The sequence below is a fragment of the Terrapene carolina genome, unplaced genomic scaffold, assembly GCF_002925995.2.
Source record: "Terrapene carolina triunguis isolate 2854851 unplaced genomic scaffold, T_m_triunguis-2.0 Scaffold495, whole genome shotgun sequence".
Classification (NCBI taxonomy): domain Eukaryota; kingdom Metazoa; phylum Chordata; order Testudines; family Emydidae; genus Terrapene; species Terrapene triunguis.
In genome coordinates, this window is record NW_020664846.1 from 381,320 (window position 1) to 402,335 (window position 21,016).

Sequence of the window (21,016 nt, forward strand, 5' to 3'; positions counted from 1 at the left end):
TGGCACTAGAGCCCACGCACATCTTGCTGTACTCAGGTGACCATGTAGCAGGGCAGCACATTCTAACTCTGAACAGGAAGTCGGGTTCTTCTGCTGAGTCACCCTCAGCTCATGTGGTGACACACCGCATTAAAATTCTACTCAATTGCTGCTGGCTGGTGGGTCCTGTTAACGCCAACCAGCATATGAAATGGAGGGAAAGGGAGCAGGAGAAGAGTTTCTCTGGAAGACAGAGGGAACTAGGAATCTAGGACAGAGGAGGGAAATCCTAGAGACAGTTAAGCCCTGGGTGGAAGCTTAGGTGGAGGTTTATGCTGCTGTTGTTTATAAGATAGCAGTAAAGCTAAACCCCAGGAAAGGGCAGAGTTTGCTCTGTTGAGGACAGTCAATGCTTCCAAACTACAGTACACCATTTCATTCAAAAGATTGTCAATAAATATGACTGACCGCTTCCGACTGTTCTCAGGGTACCCTGGAGTCACCCTATTATTCCCCTTACCTCCAGCACGAGGGAGTCTTCCTTGTGGTAGCTGGATGTCAGCTCCCTAACACAACCAGACTTTCAGCCACTCAGGCACTTTCCTCCAGACGATGTCAGCCCTGTCTTTACCTTGCAGGTCATCCATAGGTACAGCCCAGTCCGCAAATCCTTCTCTGTGTTCTCTGTGATATCCAGCCCCTATCACTAGCTACTCACAGAAATCCCGGATCCTCTGCCCCCAAAGGAGCAGAGTACTCCAGTTTGCTAGTTTTACCTTCAGTCACCACTCCTGTAAACCGCACAGCACTTGTGAGCATTTATAATTAAACAGAAATAAGTTTGTGTAAGAAAGAACAGAGATTGAACTAGAAACAAGAGAGAGTGGTGGAAACAAATTGTTGCAATGCAAAACAAAATCATAAAAAGCAAACTAGGGCTTATCAATAGTTACCTTTCCTATATGATAAAGTAGGGTCCCCCCCCCAACTTCTGTCTGTTGCAGAGCTAGCTGGTTCCTGGTTCCTGTGAAGACATCCCTGTTCCCCAAGATGTTTCCTCAGTGAATGGATACAGAGTGCCTCACCCCACTCTGGGTTATACTGAAACATTCTTTTGTCTCTATTTATAGATGGGGTGAACCCCTCTCTGATGAGTCTTAATAAGTTATGAGCTTTCTGTAGATACCTTACATGTTACCCCATATGGATAAATACCCTGCAAGGCATGTTTTTGGAGTAGTGAGTTTGTCAGGTCTGAGACAAGAGTTGTTTGCAAAGAACAGAGGACCTTTTGCCAAGGGTCTGTGTGTCACACAGCCCCTGGCACCAATCAACGTGGCACCTTCCGTTGTGGTTTGAACGCCCTCACGCCTTCTGACAACTTTCATTCACTCTTAGGCCCCAAATTGTAACAGTGGGATCCTCATTAGGACATGCTTTTGATTGCTCAGGTTGTCATGCAGATGTCTTTGGGATGATAGCAAGAGCTAAGAGCCAGATTCTGATCTCACTTACACAAGGCAAAATTGAGGAGTTACTCTACTGGTTTCAGCAGAGTCCCCATAGATTAATAGAATTTTCAATAGATTCTAAGACTAAATATGGACTTTGGAAGTTCTATTTAGGTACCTACCACTGAAGATGGGCAAGTTTTCAATGGGCCTCCTTAGCTACATATCCAAACAGGTGACTACAAATAAACCCAGACCCCACTAGAAACGTACCCCCTGGATGACCACCCTATCTGTGGTGCTGTGGGTATAGGTAAAAGAATGTAATACCACCTTCAGTGTCAAGTAAAGGTAAAAATTCTTAATCTCACTCAACTATAAACCAAAGTACATTCCAAGCTTCCTGGTGAGACCTGTCTGCCCTGCTGGAGGAATTCTTTTGAACAATTAATTTCCTGCAAAAAAGCTAAGACACCGCTCTCCTGCGTTCCTTCAGGACAGGGAGAATTTCAAAACTCTGAAATCAGTGGAAGTTTTGCTGTTGACTTCAATAGGAGGATGGGGACCCACTAATATGGTCTAATCTTATGTCCCTTTTAGGTGTGTCTAGAACACTCCACATCACTATAGTATCCAAGTGATACTCAACATAATAACAGACCTGCACAATATTATCCAGAGAGGACTTCAGAGTGTCCCCAGACCAAGAGAACTGCACATGGACTTGCACTCCAAAGACTAACAAACTCAGACTCTGGGTATGTCCACCTGGAGCTAGAAGGTCACATACCCATGTTAGCTTGATGACAGTTAACATACAATAAGAGCTAAAAATAGAATGCAGCCATGGCGGTGCAAGCAGCAGAAGGGGCTAGCCACCCTGAGAACAATCCCATCTGAGATGCTAAGTATGCACTCGGGTGGCTATCACCTCCCATGCTTTGTGCCACTGCAGCTACACTCTGTGTTTAGCACACTAGTTTGATCAGAGCTAGTGTGATTATGTCTTCTCAAACTGGAAATTACATGTCCAGCTCGAAGTGTAGACATACCCTATGTAAGACCCATCTGGGAAGCAAGTTCTGGCGTGGAGAGCCCTCTGCTGGAAATGCTCTGCCCCCAGAGATTAAAACCGATATACTGTGAGCACATAGCTGATTGCTGTTGTCACCACAGCACACAGGGAAAGAAGACCCTCTCGGGCAGTGAGAACCAGAGTTTTGAAGATCTAGGGAAATGGGGATTTGTCTAATGTGCTCTGTGGGGGTTGATTTCTAAAGCACATCATAGAGTCATAGACTTTAAGGCCAAAAGGGACCATCGTGGTCATCTAATCCGACCTCCTGCACATCGCAGGCCACAGAACCTCCCCCACCCCCTCCAGTAACAGACCCCTAACCTCTGGCTGAGTCACTGACGTTCTCAAATCATGGTTTGAAGACTTCAAGTTACAGTGAATCCACCATTTACACTAGTTTAAACCAGCAAGTGACCCGTGCCCCATGCTGCAGAGAAGGCGAAAAAAACCCAGTGTCTCTGCCAATCTGACCCAGGGGAAAATTCCTTCCCGACCCCAAATATGGTGATTAGTTAAACCCCAAGCCTGTGGGCAAGACCCACCAGCCAACACCGGGGACAGAATTCTCTGTAGTAACTCAGAGCCCTCCCCATCTAGTGTCCCATCACTTATTTCGGGGGATATTTGCTGCTAGCAGTCACAGATTGGATACGGCTATTGTCGGCAGTCTCGTTAGACCATCCCCTCCATAAACTTATCAAGCTCAGTCTTGAAGCCAATTAGGGTTTTTGCTCCACTGCTCCCTGTGGAAGGTTGTTGCAGAACTTCACTCCTCTGATGGTTAGTAACCTTCATCTAATTTCAAGCCTAAACTTGTTGATGGCCAGTTTATATCCATTTGTGCTTGTGTCCACATTGGCGTTTACCTTAAATAGTGTTGCACATTAAATGGTCCATTTAGACCCTGCTGGTGCACTTTAACCAAGTGCTGTTTGAAACAGCTATGTTAAAGCACACTAGGGAACCTTTAGTGTGCACCAGCAGGGTCTACATGGTCCAATTAAAGCGCAACATGTTGGTGAGCTTTAGAAATCAACCTCCAACACAGAGCGCATCATTCCGCTGTGTAGACAAGCCCTAAGAAAACACACTGAAAATGTGAGCCTTCAGATAACAAATTCTGGCCTTAAAAATCTTCCCAAATAATTCCATCTGAATGACAGAGGAATGCAAACAATACAGCCACTGACTACATGAACTAGAGCAGTGGTTCTCAAATGGTGGGTCGCCAGGGCTGGTGTTAGACTTGTTGGGGCCCAGGGTCGAAGCCGAAGCCTGAACCCCACTGCCCGCGGCCAAAGCCCAAGGGCTTCAGCCCTGGGCAGCAGTGCTCACGTTACAGCCTCCCCTCCCCTGGGGCTGCCGCCCTTGGGGTTCAGCTTTGGCCCCCCCACCCAGGGCAGTGGGGCTCAGGCTTCGGCTTCACCCCCCCCCCAGCCCGGGGTAGCGGGGCTTGGGTGAGCTCAGGCTTCAGCCCCCACTCCTGGGGTCTTGTAGTAATTTTTGTTGTCAGAAGTAGGTCACGGCACAATGAAGTTTGAGACCCCCTGAAACTAGAGGAATCCACTGCAGGGTCCATGACAAGGAACTCATACATTTCAGGCTGACAGGCACAGAGAACTCAGGAGCAGAATGGATACAAGGAACTCTTATGGAACCCAATCAAAAGCCCATCAAAATCAGGGGAAAGACTTCCATTGACTTCAATAGGCTTTGGACCAGATTCCATGGTCTTCACAAATATGCTTGTTATTCATCTTTAAAAAGTTGCCTGTGGCACAGTGTGAAGCTGGGCAGTGGCTGGTTGAGTACCTCAAAGGCTCCACTTCCTGTGTATCATGGCCTCTTTCTCCAGAATACAGTCTTTCATGGCTAGTCAGTTTATAACACGTGGACTGTTCCAGGAGAAAGGTTTGCCTTGATACCAAACACCCCCTCTCTCTTCCTGATCCTTTCATTCCAGTCCCTCCCCATCTGCCTAACTGTTCCTGGGCCAGATCTTGATATTCAGATATCCAGATCTTGAGGTTCAACAAGGACAAGTGCAGAGTCCTGCACTTAGGACGGAAGAATCCCATGTACTGCTGCAGACTAGAGACTGAGCGGCTAGGCAACAGTTCTGCAGAAAAGGACCTAGGGGTTACAGTGGACAAGAAGCTGGATATGAGTCAGCAGTGTGCCCTTGTTGCCAAGAAGGCTAATGGCATTTTGGGCTGTATAAGAAGGAGCAGTGCCAGCAGATCGAGGGACGTGACCATTCCCCTCTATTCGGCGTTGGTGAGGCCTCATCTGGAGTACTGTGTCCAGTTTTGGGCCCCACATTACAAGAAGGATGTGGAAAAATTGGAAAGAGTCCAGCGGAGGGCAACAAAAATGATTGGGGGCTGGAGCACATGATTTATGAGGAGAGGCTGAGGGAACTGGGATTGTTTAGTCTTCAGAAGAGAAGAGTGAGGGGGATTTGATAGCTGCTTTCAACTACCTGAAAGGGGGTTCCAAAGAGGATGGATCTAAACTGTTCTCAGTGGTGGCAGATGACAGAACAAGGAGTAATGGTCTCAAGTTGCAGAGGGGGAGGTTTAGGTTGGATATTAAGAAAAACTTTTTCACTAGGAGGGTGGTGAAGCCCTGGAATGGGTTACCTAGGGAGGTGGTGGAATCTCCTTCCTTAGAGGTTTTTAAGGTCAGGCTTGACAAAGCCCTGGCTGGGATGATTTAGTTGGGAATTGGTCCTGCTTTGAGCAGGGAGTTGGACTAGATGACCTCCTGAGGTGCCTTCCAACCCTGATATTCTATGATTCTATAATCTCTGTTCAGTGACAGACTGTCCTAAGTAAACAATGGGCAAGGTCTTCAGGATTTGGCTCTACATATGTAGTTAAACTTAATGCACCCATCACCATAGTATGCATATTTTGGAATAGCATCAAGTCCCCCTAACTCCACCATTTATATCCTTTCGTAAGCTGGGTTGTTCATGCTTGGTTGTCTCCAAGAGAGACATTTCCAGACATACTAAAGGCTTCATTAATGAGCCCTAATCCTAACCCTAATGAAAAGCTAAGAGATGCGTGTTGTTTTGCCTTCTGAGGACGGCAGAACATCAGAACCACAGACCTGGCAGCAGAGCAGAAATGGGTGAAGAGCCAGTGTACGGTGCATAGCCTGGGGAGAAATGTCCTCTCACTGATGCATGATGCCTGGTAAATTGGCCAGAGAGAGAGGGAGTTTGGTATCAAGATCGAGTAAGTTGGTCATGGAGATGTTCGACCAAATGAAGCTTGCAGGGGGCGATACACTATCTCTGGGCCAAAGCCTGCATTCTTACTCATTGAACTCATGGAAATGAATAAAGGCTGCAGGATTTGGCCCAGTGCATTTCAATAGTTATCTATGTACAGAAATGAGTTTGGCGCCAACAGCCTTGGGTTCTGGGGAGAAGTCTTACAGCTTTTAAAAGCAAGCCCACATATTAGGCTGCCTGAGTCCAGACCCCATATTTCTGTTATTTCCGCTTCCCCGTGATCATTGGTTTGCTTCCCCGTGATCATTGGTTTTGCTGTCTGGTTATAAGGAGGCAGATCTTCAGCTGGTCTAAGCTGGCACAGCTCCATTTGAAGTCAGTGGAGCGATGCAGATTTACACGAGTTGAGGATATTACTGACTGTTCCTATGTGTTGTTTGTGCTAAATCACCCTGTCACCTTATTCTGCTGACACAGGTCACTGTCAATAAAGCACCTCCACTGTCACTAATGAGGTGTCCTTATTGGTCTTTCACTGTGTCTGTTCAGAACATGGGCTCTATGCATTGGCACTGGGCTAGCTGGTGAGGAGTTGTGTTTTCTCATGACAGTAACTTATTACTTTAATGATACTTTACCCTACTACAGCATCTTTCACCCAAGGATCTTTGAGGCATCACTGCCATTCCCGTGTGGTAAGTGTTGTTATACCCATTTTACAGGTGGATCAACAGGGACACAGAGACAGGAAGTGACTTTTCCTAAGGTCACACAGTGGGTCAGTGGCAAAGTCAGGAAAAGAACCCAAAGGTCCTGAGTTCCAATTGCCCAGCTCCAACCATTGCACCCCATGCACTCCCACTTAGGAGCCCTGGCTCCCAGCCCCCCCTGCTTTGACTACTAGGCACTGATTCCTTGATTTAAGGGTTAACTAGTTTGGGGCATGCAGTTATTTAACTTTAAAAAAATAGATCGATTGCAAAGCAGCACAACTAATTCTTGCAGCCTTCCCTTCCTGAAGTTCTGCTTCCCCACTGTGAGGGGTTTATATTTACCTCCATCGCCAACTAAATAGGTCATTTTTCCCTTCTCCACCCTGAGACTGAGAGAAATCAGAAATTTCCTTCTTCCTTACCTTAGAGTCTCATCACGACAAGCCACGTGCAGGAGCAGTGCACCCAGGTTCCTAAGTGAACTTAAAAAAAAAGAAAGAAAGAAAAAGAAAAGAAAAGAAATCTCATTATCCCAGCAATGTCTCTCGCAAAAGGGTTTCTCTGTGCCCTTCCCCAGTGAGGGCTAGGAACAAAGTTGTGGGGCCGGGGGGGGGGGGGGGGGGGGGGGGGGGGAATGACTGACAGCCCTGAACTATAGAATCATCCCTTACCTTAGGCCATGCAGTCTGATTGGCTGCCTGCTGACATCCCCAAGCCCTGCACTTTTTAATAGAAGCTTTTGGATGATCTACAGGGGGAAAGGCTTGGAGAGGTGCGTTTCTGACAAGAGAGAAAGTCATTCTGCACTTCAAGGGACTTTGTTTGACTGTTTGGGGTGGGGGGATACTTCATTTTCACCCTTAATGTTTTTCTGAAAACTTCACTGAGGTTTTCCCTTGCACCAGTCTGGACTAATGGATTACCACCTGCTTGGATTAATTTTATCTTTTCTCTTCAGTGGCACAAAGGTCTTAGCCGGGTACCCAATTTGGTGGTAAGATTTCCCCCTGAGTTTTTATGATTAATTAATGGGTTCATTAATTATTAGAGATGGGGTTTGTGTGTGTGCATGTTCCTTCCTTCTGACCCTTAGTTCTTCTGAGCTAGCCACAATTGCGTGTTTGGTTCCAAACACAATTTCTGTAGCTTTGCCTGGTAATTCATTAAACATTTCGGGGTTATTTTTAAAGGACAATGTATAGGTTTATCCCTGAACTAATGGAGATTTCTCCAACCCCCTTAATTCTCCAATTTCAGCCATTGTAGTTGTGTTTAAAATAAATATACAAGGATGTATTTTTATTCACTGTGCAATATAATTTTCATCTGTCACAGGACTCTGGCTTTTGTTCGTAGGTAGATTTCTCCTCCCCTTCTTATTAAATACTGCTCAATCCATTATTATTTTTTAAATTCTATTTTCTTTTGGACTGCTGCAGTTTTGGGTCTTCTTTCTCTCCTTTTGTTTTATTCGGTCATTCATGTGAATTTAGTCCAGAAAATATGCAGAGGACACAAATGACACTCGAGAGAAATTTTATATTGCAGATGTGTCCCTTATTTTCTCTGACCAAAAAATAAATGAAATCAGTTTTATCTTAGAATGTGGCTGATAATTGACCTGTATTATTCTACCTTTTAAAAATAAACACATTAACAAAATTTAATCAAAGGTTAGAGCCCTCCTTGAAGAACAGAAATGCAAAACAAAACAATCATGAGTCACTTGAAGATAGAAGATGTTTAGTACAATGTATAATATAGTACAATATTTCAGTCCATTTCTCAGTTTATCGCATATGATTTCTCACTGGAACGAGTCTCCTATGTCTCTATACAATGTAGGTAGGGGACTGTGTATGTATGGAACCATGAGGCAGAAACTAGTTATGTCAAAAGACTTTAATTATTTTTCCCCCTTCCAGAAAAGCTTTTTATTATTAATTAATTAAATCCCTTCTGTGCAGACTTGGTGCTGCAGAGAAGTAGGCTGGAGTGAACTTGGAAATGGACTGCCATGTCTGGGGAAAGAGAAAGGGGAGCGATCAATAAACAAATCTGTTAATTATCATGGGGATTAAGAATGAAAATTTCAATTACTGCACTCAAAGCATGTCTAATAATGTGACTATGAGTATATAATTTCTAATCCTTTAAAAGATACGCAGACTCCTTCAAACGGCTAAATCTCAGCCTTTGCATTTTTTCCCCCTGCAAAATAAAATTCTCCACCCTGATCACGAATGCTGAACTTGAGGGTCTAAGCCTGGCGTAGGAGGTCCACCAAAATGAAGACCTTGTCAGATTCCTTTAGACCCTTCTCCTCCTCGTTCAATAATCAAGACTGTGAAGCAATGCAGTGTGCGTCTGGAGAGGGGGGTGCCCGCTGGGGAGCACTGCTCAGAGTGGCTGTATCTAAAGAGAAAAAATGCCGTTGGAGCTGCACAGGATGATTGGACTTTGTTGTGCAACCAACTGTTCGAGAATCCAATTGGGTTCTCGCCCTGAATGAGATTCTGACATAACTCAGTTAGGGTTAAATGATTGAGTCAGGAGGCATCTGCTGAGACTTTCATACTGAGGAATGAAAATCCCCTGGAAGAGATAGATCTGTTTTCCTTCTCAAGTAGAGGTTTCTCCCTTAGTATGAGTCTTCTCCCTGTTGGCAGAGAAACACACCCCAGAAAGTGCATTCCCCAGGCCCTTGGCTTCCCCGGGCACAAATAATACAAACAACGGGCATGTTTTCTGGTCACTTACACAAACACGTTGGGCTCGGCAAGCAGTGGCAATGGGCGCAGAGAGGGTTAAACAATCAATCAATATAGAACTTGCCTACGATTCAAGTAATCTGAACCCTGCATAGTTTAGGAGAGCCCTGTTCCCTGGTAGTGCTCAGAGTGCTAAAGGAGCCTCTGCCACACAGATATGATGGGGTGACTGAGTCTTAAAATGGGGGCGGGGAGACAAAGTGGCTAAAGCTTTGGAGAGACTTTTTCCAGGCTGAGTAGCAGCAGGCAATGAGTATCTGGAGCAAGGACTCCCTGGCAGTTTGAGGATTCTCGCTGCTAAGACCATGCCTTCCAAAGCAGAGGAAATAAACGACAGCTCCAGATCTAAGGCTCCAGTTCAGCAAAATACTTAACCACACTCTTAATTTTAAGCATGTCCTTAAGTCCCACTGAAGTCAAGTGTTTAAATGCTTTGCTGAACTGTGTTCTAATTTGCTATGCAATCGTGCCTGCACTGAGAAGCACCTTTAAAAGGCAGCTGCCTCCTTTTAAGCTCTCCCTCTAAAATACACTCACAAAGTACCCAGTGACCTTTAACTATAGACCAACCTCTATGAGATGAATAACTGCTAGACCTTCAGGTAGGTGCTTGATTTGGGTTTCACCGGACCTCAAGGCTGCGGGTGTAGTCATTCTAGAGCAACCCCATTGGGCATTTTCCTAGCCTGTGTTGGAATATTTGCCTCTAAGACTACATTCCGCTTCCATCTGCAGTAGGCCAACCCCGCTGATGTCAATGGGGTTGAGCCAGTATAAATGGGGGCCAAACTGGATCCTATTGTGTGCGCAGAGTGTGTCAATGTAGGCTAGGAAAATACAATAAGAAACAGAGCTAAAGTGAATAGTAGGCAGAGTCCAAGGTCTCTAGAACAATTCTGATTCTTCTACAACTCAGCTAAAGGATTCAGTTCGGGTTGGAAATAAACCAATATAATGTCGTCCAAACAAGGAATAAGAATCCACTGAGGAACTCACATGTCCCAAAGTTTTGTAACACCTAGGCCTCGTGGTAGCAGCTGGAAAGACATGATAGATAGGGTCTGTCCAGGTTTTCCCAAGATTGTCCCTTCTTTTAATGTATCCATCCTGTGATAACTGTAAGGGTGGTCAGTACACACTGCCAGCTGTCTAGTTTTATGGGCTCAGGATCATCCTGGATGTCCTGGTTTTTTGTACCTCAGAGAGGGCATCCCTAGCTGTAGAAGATACCTCCCAATATCTGGAGCTGTTACAGTCTATAACAGCCACAAAAGAGCCAGTCAGAAGAGTTGAATGATGGAGTATTCCCAAAACCAGTCTATTGAGTCAATAAGGCACATACTAAAATTGAGTCCAGTATCCACGTCTGATGAATGAATCTTCAAAGGCTTGATCCTATAGTTCTTACCACAGCAAATCTCCCCTTGCAGCTGATGGTCACTCTTGCACTAAGGGCTTCAGGACTGGGCTGTTGGCCTCTCTTTCTAGAAATTAACATGAGAGACAGGGCAGGGAAACTGGGATGATTTTTCAGTCTGCAAAGTCAAACCCAGACCAAATGTTGGTTGGGATCCATGTTCCATTTTATCTGAGATTCTGTATTTCTCTGGGATTGAGGTAAATGGTTCCAGCCCATATGCATATAACACACATTTTATATATAAACCTTTCTGAAAAAGGCCCTGATTCACCAAGGTTCTTCAGCATGCATGAAACATTGGAGAGAATGGGAAGTAAATGGGACTACATACATGCTAAAGTACCTCGCTGGGTCTCCTTCCCACCCACCCACTCACAACAACCATTTAATAAAAAGAGAGAGTCCTGCCCCCAAAAGTTTACATTCTAAATAGACAAAACAAATTGGTTGAAACAATAATTAGAAACAGAATAACAAAACACCTGGATCATGTTCTAATGGGAACTTTAAAGGAAAATTGTGTCTCACTGATCTCTTATAATTCTTTGAACATGTCAATAAAATAGTGGAAAAAGGAGAACCCATTGGAGTTTACCAGTTGAATTTATTTAGACTTCCAAAAGGCATTCAACTAGGTCCTACACAAAAGGCTACTAAAGACACTAAGTACTTACAGCATGAGAAGCAAAGTATTATCATGGATCAAAAAATGGCCCAAGACAGAAAGCAAAGAGTAGGATGAAATGGTTAATGTTCAGCATGGAAGAAGTTAACAATGGGGGCCTCAAGCTTCCATACTAGTTCCTGTGTTGTTTAATACATTGATTAATAATCTGGAAAGAGGATTGAGCTGGAAGAGGGCAAAATTTGCAGATGATTCGAAGTCATTTAGGTTAGTCACCACCAGAGAGGAGTGTGATGAACTTCAGAGAAACTGGACCATGCTTGGTGAATGGGCAACATCTTGGCAAATGAAAGTCAGTGTTGATAAATACAGAGTAATTCACACTGGAGGGAAAAATAATCTACTCACATATTTTACAGGGTTATAAATTAAGTGTATCAACTCAAGAAAGAGACCTGGGTATCATTGTAGGCAGCTCAGTGAAACCTCTTCTCACTGCGCAGCTGTGGTCAAAAATACAAACAAGATGTTAGGATGCATAAGGAATGAGATGGAGATTAATACATAATATTCTAATGCCATTCTATAAAGCAATGTTGCAGACTCACCTTTGAAGTGTGTGCAGCCCAGGATCTCCAAAAGGCTATTGCAGAATTAGAGAGGATTCAGAGAAGAGTGATTAGATGATGAAGAGCCAGGAAAAACTTTTATATGAAGAGAGATTGAAACAATTAGGATTGTTGCCTTAGAAAGGAAACAAATAAGATATATAAATATATATAAAATATTGACGGGTCTAGAGAAGATAGATCAGGAAGTTCTGCTCTCCTTGTTTCATAACACGAGAGCAAGGGACATACTGTGAAATTAAAAGGTGGGAAATTCAAAACTAATAAGAGGAGATCTTTTTTCACAGTTTGTAATTAGAATGTGGAACTCACTGCCACAGAAAGTTGTTGAGGCCAAGATTCAAAGAGAGATTGAATATTTATATGGATACCAAGGAAGTCCAGAGTTAATGAAAATGAATGTTGTGGAAGGGATATGTAAGCTAATATCTAACTATTAGAGACCAGGGTGAGACCTAATGTTGGGAGCAAGATACTGGGCTAAATGGACCTTGGATCTGACGCAGTCTGGCAATTCATAGAATCATAGGGTCGGAAGGAACTACAAGGGTCATACAGTCTAACCCCCTGCCAAGATGCAGGATTTCCTAGGTTCCCAAGAAAGACAAAGGGTGGGAGGGAAGGTGACTTACCCAAGGTCACACAACAGATTAGCGGCAGAGTAAAGAATAGAATTTCCTAATGTTCCCAAAGGGTTAATACTTAGGTCCATAATACAGCTCTTTCTAGTCCTTAGGATTGGGGCTATTATGAAAGATCTCCTGTTATTACTCCAGTGAACCTGAAAGCTGACTCATGGGATCTGAAAATGACTCCGCTTGCATGTGGTGTCTTGAATTATTAGTTATTAAGCATTGACTCTGGTGCCAAGGCAAGGAAGTGAGGGCGTTACAGGCGTTCTCTATACCATACAGCTGGGAATTGCTAGCTAACAGATACAGTGTCCGTAGCAGAAGGACCTTGGCAAGGTGTGATGGAGCTCAGCTGCATTCCACTGCCCTTCCACTGGCATACAGGCCCCATGAGAAGCCAGATGCGACATCTGCTGCCCCAAACAGCTTCCAGCTAAAGATAAAGATGGAGACACAGGGAAACTCAGAGGTGGTAACAGTTAACTCACTTTCTCTCCCTAACACCCAGCGTGAATCTGGCAGTGCAATTACAGCAGTGTGAGAGAAGACTCAGTCCTGGGGGCTTTGTAGGGACCTGAATGAGAGCTGGCATGGGGGTGGGAATGGGAGAATGAGATAAATAGTTTAATTTCCCTTGTGTCTCTCATTGAATGTCTTTCATCAGACCAGGGATTTGTCCCCCAGTACTTGTTATGCTAATGCAAGTGAGATTAAACGATTATGAAACAGATACTCCTGTAATTAAAGCATCAGCCTGGGACTCTGGAGACCTGAGTTCCATTCCTGGTTCTGACACATATTCGCTATGTGACCCTGGGCAAGTCACTTACCCTCTCTCTCTCTCTCTGCCTCGTTTTACCATCTGTAAACTAGAGATAATAACCCTTCCTTTCTCCTGCCCTTAGTCTGTCCGGTCTATTTAGACTGTCAGCTCTTCAGGGCAGAGATTGCCTCTCGGGCTAGATCTACACTGCAGTTAAAACCCAGGGCTGCCCTGTGTCCCAAATGTCTATACCTCAATTAAACAGCCCCTTAGCGTGAGCCCAACTCAGCTGATACTGGCCAGCTGCAGGGGTTTAACAGCAGCATAGACATAGTCCCCTTGTCTCTGTGCAGCACCAGGGCAACTGCTCCATAATTGTAGGGCTGATGCAGGCACCGAGTTTGGTTTTTGTGGGTCAGAAAAGCATTTCTCAAGCTCTTGTTTTGATAAGAAACTCCACAAACTGACGTATCACGTAGACTTTGCACGGGGGAGAAAAAGTCAGGTAAATTTTGGGATGAGCAGCTTCCGACTTGAGAGTGCCCCTGGTAGGATCGTCCACTGCCTGCCTGTTCATAGAATCCTAGAATCTCGGGGTTGGAAGGGACCTCAGGAGGTATCTAGTCCAACCCCCTGCTCAAAGCAGGACCAATCCCCAACTAAATCATCCCAGCCAGGGCTTTGTCAAGCCGGGCCTTAAAAACCTCTAAGGATGGAGATTGCACCACCTCCCTAGTGAACTGCTGCAGTGTCAGGGTCCGTCTACACAGCATTTTGGGGTGAGCCTCCCAGGCCGGGTCCACAGACGTGGGCTAGCCGGGCTCATGCTGCCACTCTAAAAATACCTGGAGAGACACGATTTTGAAGTTGCAGCTCAGGCTCTAAACTCCATTCTCACCCTAGGCTTCAGCGCCTGAGCCACCACGTCAAAGCACTGTCGACACAGCTGTTCTCAGAGTCCTCGCACGAGCCCCGCTAGCCCAGCTGTGGGCCCAGGGCGGGCGGCTCACTCCCCTGGGCTCCAAAATGCTGTTCCAATTTCCATGTCACTGCCCTGGGCCACCAAAGGGAGAGCAGATGTTGCCACATAATTCAAGACATGGAGTTCTCACATGACCAGCAAGTGAAGTGACTCCAAATCCATGCAGGCAATGGCGTGGGCAGAGGGGCAGTCTAAGGACCTGTATTCATAGAGTTATGTTCAGATGCTCAGAAGCTCAAATCCATCCATCAAAACCTCAGGACAGAGTCCTTGGCAAGCCTGAGCCAGCTTGGCCTAGTGGATGGGGCATGTTCCTGGTGCTACCACTGACCTACTGTGTGACCTGAGCCAAGTGACCGGCCCCTATTTCCTCCCTGTCTATCAGCTCTGTTTGGACTGGGAGCTTGTCTGGCAAGGGGCTGTCTCTCCTCGTGACCAGTGCCGAGCATAATGCAGCCATGATCTATATGCTCCTGGAATACGCACAATAAATTATCATCCTCGGGAAATGAACTAGGAACCCACCCACACTGACTACACGGTTGTGCTTTCAATTATCGGGCAGTGACAGTGAGAAAAGCAATTGCGCAAGTGGCACCCTCTTTCCTTGTCCCCTCCTCAGATGAGAGCCACAGCTGCTGGCTTTACTGGCACAAACAAGTGCCCACACTCCTGCCACTCCAACTAGCCCTGCCAGGGTTCAGCAGGGTTGTCAGAAGCAGAACGACCGCTCGGCTGAGCTGATGTGGAATCACCGAGGCAGTGACATAGGGAACCCCACAATGGCGCTTAGAGGACCGCTACCCTTGGAGCTGGGTGGGTGATTCCCAGTGCGAGGAGACACTCACACTAGCTCTAGTCCAGGCAGTGAGCTAAAACGAGAATGTAGGTGGTGGAAGGAGCTTGTTGCCCCGAGTGCTTATGTAACGCTGACAGACCCTGGTCATCGGCAGGCAGGATTGAACCAGGGACCTTTGGAGCTTAGTGCACGAGCCTCTACAGCACGAGCTAAAAGCCACCTGGCTCTTTGCTAAGGCTGTAGAGCAGACTCATTTTATCTCTTTCTTTAAGTGTTCTCGGTGCCACTAGATGGGCCAGAGCCTCACCCCCGGAGGTGTGTGGGTCACACTTACCCAGCCGAGACCCTCGGCACGTACTCGGACGGTTGGCACTGCCACAGCTACACCCTATTTAGGGGATGAGAGCTAGCCGGGAATCCCACACCAGCTCCCAGTGCCGATGTGCCCTTCCGGTTCTGTAAATCTGGCCAAGCTGCACTTGACCTAACGCAAAGATTTCATTCACATTTGCAAAAGCAGACACTGATTTGGGCCGCCTGATCTTCCTGGGTGCTGAGCCCCGGCAGCTCCTCCCAATATCAGCTCAGCCCCTCTGAAAATCAGGCCCAGGTTATCTCAAGTTGGACTTCCAAAAACCAGGCACCACTTGTGAAGCTGTTGTCTTAATGCGTTAATGGACTGGCAGATTCTCCAATATCTATATCACCCGCTCTCGGCCAGTATAGGTCTTTGTCCCCCTCTAGTGGCTAGTCCACATATAAGGACAAGCGCTTACTTCAGATGCCAGCTACAGGTATTAAGCCTTCATTTTAAGTAAGGCACATGCACTTAGGTCTCTGGTTGAAGCCCTATTATAGGGTTACGACTATGTAAAAAAGCAGAATGTCTATCAAAATGATATGCTTTTTATAACCGATATTCCATTAACATAGTCTAACGGCTGCAACTAGATTGTGCTCGGTGTTATTATTAATTCCCTGAGTTATGGCTTATTAAGCAGTTCAGTGACTAATATTCATTCCCACTGGTGACAGTTCCTTGGCTGTGGTGAACTGAGGGGGAGTCAGGATAGTATTTAGTGGACAGGCCTGGAAATACGCTGGCAGTCTATTTTCCCTGCCGTTGCTACCACCACCATCTGTGTGGTCCCCATCCTGTGGTTAAATAGAAGGTTCCAGAGCTGTCGGGCCTTGACCCGTCCCAAAGCTAACCACTTAACTGGTCTTGAGGTTCCTTAGCTGTATTGCAACATACAAACTATGACCTGAAAAGAATGTTAAGTTCGCAAAGTCAAGTACCCAGAAGTTAGAACTGCCAGATTTACAGTTCCCAGTGTCACTATAATTCATCCCCCTTGTGTGTAAGCATTTTGATACTAAACTGGGAGGAGTGGTAGATACGCTGGAGGGTAGGGACACGATACAGAGGGACCTAGACAAATTAGAGGATTGGGCCAAATAAACCTGATGAGGTTCAACAAGGACAAGTGCAGAGTCCTGCACTTAGGACGGAAGAATCCCATTCACTGTTACAGACTAGGGATTGAATGGCTAGGAAGTAGTTCTGCAGAAAAGGACCCAGGGGTTACAGTGGACGAGAAGCTGGATATGGGTCAACAGTGTGCCCTTGTTGCCAAGAAGGCTAACGGCATTTTGGGCAGTATAGGTAGGGGCATTGCCAGCAGATCGAGGGACATGATCATTCCCCTCTATTCGACATTGGTGAGGCCTCATCTGGAGTACTGTGTCCAGTTTTGGGCCCCACACTACAAGAAGGATGTGGAAAAATTGGAAAGAGTCCAGTGGAGGGCAAGAAAAATGATTAGGGGTCTGGAGCACATGACTTATGAGGAGAGGCTGAGGGAACTGGGATTGTTTAGTCTGCAGAAGAGAAGAATGAGGGGGGATTTGATAGCTGCTTTCAACTACCTGAAAGGGGGTTCCAAAGAGGATGGATCTAGACTGTTCTCAGTGGTACCAGATGACAGAACAAGGAGTAATGGTCTCAAGTTGCAGTGGGGGAGGTTTAGGTTGGATATTAGGAAAAACTTTTTCACTAGGGGGGTGGTGAAGCACTGGAATGGGTTCCCTAGGGAGGTGGTGGAATCTCCTTCCTTCTAGGTTTTTAAGGTCAGGCTTGACAAAGCCCTGGCTGGGATGATTTAGTTGGGAATTGGTCCTGCTTTGAGCAGGGGGTTGGACTAGAACCTCCTGAGGTCTCTTCCAACCCTGATATTCTATGATTCTATGACAGCCTTTAATTACAGGATCACCTGCTGCTTTTCCCACAGGACCCCTGCCTCAGTCAGTTCTCAGGAGGGAAGGTGCCCACTAATTGGGCAGCTAGTCAATATTTCTTTTTAGCCCGTTCAATCAGTGTATGGCTTTATTTACTGTCCACCATGCAAACCCTGCTCTGCATACAAAGTCATTCCCTCCTCATGGGTGTTTCTGTCGTGCCATCACTCTCCCACTGGAGAGCGGTGAGACGGTACCATTGTCCTCTTTGCACAGGAGGAACTGAGGCATAGGGAGCTAGATTCACACAAGGACTAAGGCAGCCAACTGCCACTTTAGGTGCATAAACCCCCGAATCAGGCCCCACTGGGAATCCCAAAACTCCTGCTCGGCTGCTGCCAAAACCCGTGAGCATCTAAACTCGCTCGGAGCCTATATTTTACAGTAAAAACTCCCTGTGAACCTAAGTTGCTGTCTCTGGGTATGCACAATACAGCTCCTCACCAGACATCCAGACGCCCAAGTCCCAGAGCGATGCACGAATGGGGGAAGATAGGCGTTCCTCCATCTAACACACCTGCGGGACCAATCCAGTAAGCATGCTCAGAGCTCACCTCCTGGATCAACCCCAATAGGGAAGCTTACATATGGCAGCAGCAGACACCTGGGAAGTGGGAGGCCTCTGGCTCAAGTCCCCCCTCTACCTGAAGTGGAGAAATGATTTGAAGTGGGGCCCCCACCTCTCAGGTGAGTGTCCGAATCACTGAGCTATGGGATAGTCTGATATGGGGCTGCCTCAATCTCTCCCATTGAAGCTGTTCCATTGTGGAGAACTAGTGGCCGGCGCTGTGCAGGAGGTCGGACTAGATTATCACAATGGTCCGTTCTGGCCTTAAAGCCTCCAGTGGAGGGTTTACAGCTGAGAATCCCAAGCAGAGAGGGGCAGGGCTGAGGACATACCCTGCATGTTGGCACCTCCCACTGGCTAGCTTAGGCAGCTCCCTATATACATGCTGGCTTTTGTGAATCGCTGTCTACGGTATTAATTTTATAGGGAGCCTGGCTGCAAACACAGGCTTTGTGACTCACAGTGATTTTCTAATTGCCTAAAAGTTACAGGGATTAAGGTCAAAACTGTCAAGTGTCCACTAACTTCGGCCAAACTTGAGATCCCACGGACTTGAGTTTTTAGAGCACCTTGCACTACACAGCACTTCCCGTGTTCAAAGCACAGCTCGCAGTGACCATCTCCGGCAGCTGTGGTGCTCGGCACGTCTGCAAATCTGTGTAGCTAATTGTGCAGCCGCTGGAGCTAGAAGTGGGGGCCCCCTGGGAAAAGTTTGCTGTAAGTGGCTTGGCCAGCACCACACAGGGGCTCTGCGGTAGCAGCAGGGACAGGCTCCACTTCTCCAAGGTGTTAGTCAGCTGCCCTAACCACAAGACCTTCCTTACTCCTCCAGTAACCCCCGGCCTCATTCATCCTGCTCCTTCCAACTTCTACAACAAACGAGGCAGGATCCTGCAGACAAGAGCCTCCTTCATTACACAGCCCTGATTCATTCCCAGAGCACCCAACTGCCGCTTTAGGCATCTAAATCCCAGAATCAGGCCCCACTGGGATTCCCAAAACCCACACTCGGTTGCTGCTGAACCCTGCAGTTGGCTAAACACGCTCAGTGCCTGGTTTTTTGCAGTGAAAGTTCCCTGCAGGCCTGTTTCTGCCTCTGGCACCCCGTGCCAGGCATGTGGACACCAAAGGCCCAGAGCGATGCATGAAGTGGGGGAAGATAGGCATTCCTCTGCCTAACTCGCTTGCAGGGCCCAATCCAGTACACGTGCTCAGAGCTCACCGCCTGGCTTAGCCCCGATAGGCAAGTGTACATGCTGCAGCAGTGGCCCTCCCTCCTGTCAGCCCAGAGGTTAGGGTGATGTCAGAATCTTGCCCCGGATCCACAGGGCTCTGAGGAGCTAGTCAGCTCCAACCAGCCACCCGGTGACCTGCTAACAGTCGCTAGGGCAGAAGCTGGACCCCACCAGAGCACTCCAGTCCTGGAACCGAAGTGGCAGGACGCTGGGGGGCCTGAGTGGGTCACAGCTTCTCTATAAACCCAGCACAGCACCAGGAAGTTGTCCAGGGAACTGGGACCCCCCCCCCCCCCCGCTCCTGTGGCTTGACTCCTCCTGTCCGACTTGTGGTTCCAATCTCTGGTTTGACTACTGCCTCTGATCTCCTGGTAACCTGACCCAGCTTGACTCTTAAGAACATAAGAATGGCCAGACTGGGTCAGACCAAAGGTCCATCCAGCCCAGTATCCTGTCTGACAGTGGCCAATGCCAGGTGTCCCAGAGGGAGTGAAGCTAACAGGTAATGATCAGGTGATCTCTCTCCTGCCATCCATCTCCACCCTCTGACAAACAGAGGCTAGGGACACCATTCCTTACCCATCCTGGCTAATAGCCATTAATGGACTTAGCCGCCATTAATTTATCTAGTTCTCTTTTCAACCCTGTTATAGTCCTAGCTTTCACAATCTCCTCAGGCAAGGAGTTCCACAGGTTGACTGTGCGCTTTGTGAAAAAGAACTTCCTTTTATTTGTTTTAAACCTGCTGCCTATTAATTTCATTTGGTGGTCCCTAGTTCTTATATTATGGGAACAAGTAAATAACTTTTCCTTATTCATTTTCTCCACATCGCTCATGATTTTATATACCTCTATCATATCCTCCCTTAGTCTCCTCTTTTCCAAGCTGAAGAGTCCGAGCCTCTTTAATCTCTCCTCATATGGGACCCTCTCCAAACCCCTAATCATTTTAGTTGCCCTTCTCTTGACTCTTGTCCTGTGACTGCAGAGCCTGGCTCTGACTGCTAGGGCTGGCTGCCTATGACCTGGCCATGAAAGGTACTCACCTGGGAAGTGGGAGACCCCCTCTGCCTGAAAGGGAGAAAGGCTTTGAACAGGTATCGGCCACTTCTCCCATGAGTGCCCTAGCCACTGAACTATGGGATATTCTGATGCAGGGCTCCCTCCAGCTTTTCTGCTGGAGCTAGTCCAGGGAAGAACAATTGACAGCGTGTGAGCATGAGACTCTCCAACTGGGAGGTGAGAGACATGGGACCGCTCCCCTGCTCTGATCATGCCGATGATTTATTCATACATTCAACAGGAGAGACTGAGGGAGCCCCACCCAGAACGCTCTGGAGCCCTGTGGAGAGAATGCTCACCCGAGAGGGCAAACCCCTGCTCAAAGCCTTCGTCTCCTTCCCAGTTACTCCCGGGGGCTTCTGCACCTACACATTCCGCGCACAATATTTTAAAATTCTGCAAAATGTATTTGTCAAAGTAACACTACATAGTCACGCCGGTTTCAATTATTTTGGTAATTTATTTCAAAATACCTGTCAGCAAGTAGGTCTGTAGCAATACAGACACACACAAAAATTCCCCCGGGGTAGAGAGTTAAAGAAACCCCTTTGACAGCCCAGTTCCTGTTTCTCTGCCCTCCATCACCCACCCAGAGCCCAGCCGGGAGGCCAGAGACTCACAACATCTCCCCACCCCAGAGCCCACCTCCGGGGCCCCCCCAGCCAATACACCCGAACCCCCTCCGCCCCAGAACCCAACCACAGCCCCCCCAGCCAATACACCCAAACCCCTCCGCCCCAGAGCCCAACCACAGCCCCCCCCCCCCC

At 47.0% G+C, this 21,016-nt stretch overlaps 1 protein-coding gene across 2 annotated transcripts in view; it reads left to right on the top strand.

Moving 5' to 3' along the window:
• Window positions 1-7,208: 7,208 nt before the first annotated feature.
• Window positions 7,209-21,016, top strand: part of WNT3 (Wnt family member 3) — an 85,774-nt gene continuing 71,966 nt past the window's right edge. The window contains exon 1 of one of the 2 annotated variants that reach the window (XM_026658663.1): window positions 7,209-7,300. In XM_026658663.1, coding sequence (XP_026514448.1) covers window positions 7,209-7,300 — 92 coding nt within the window. Of the gene's footprint in view, window positions 7,301-7,379; window positions 7,460-21,016 lie in introns of those variants that run through there. The other variant, XM_024216066.1, reaches the window with a different exon arrangement.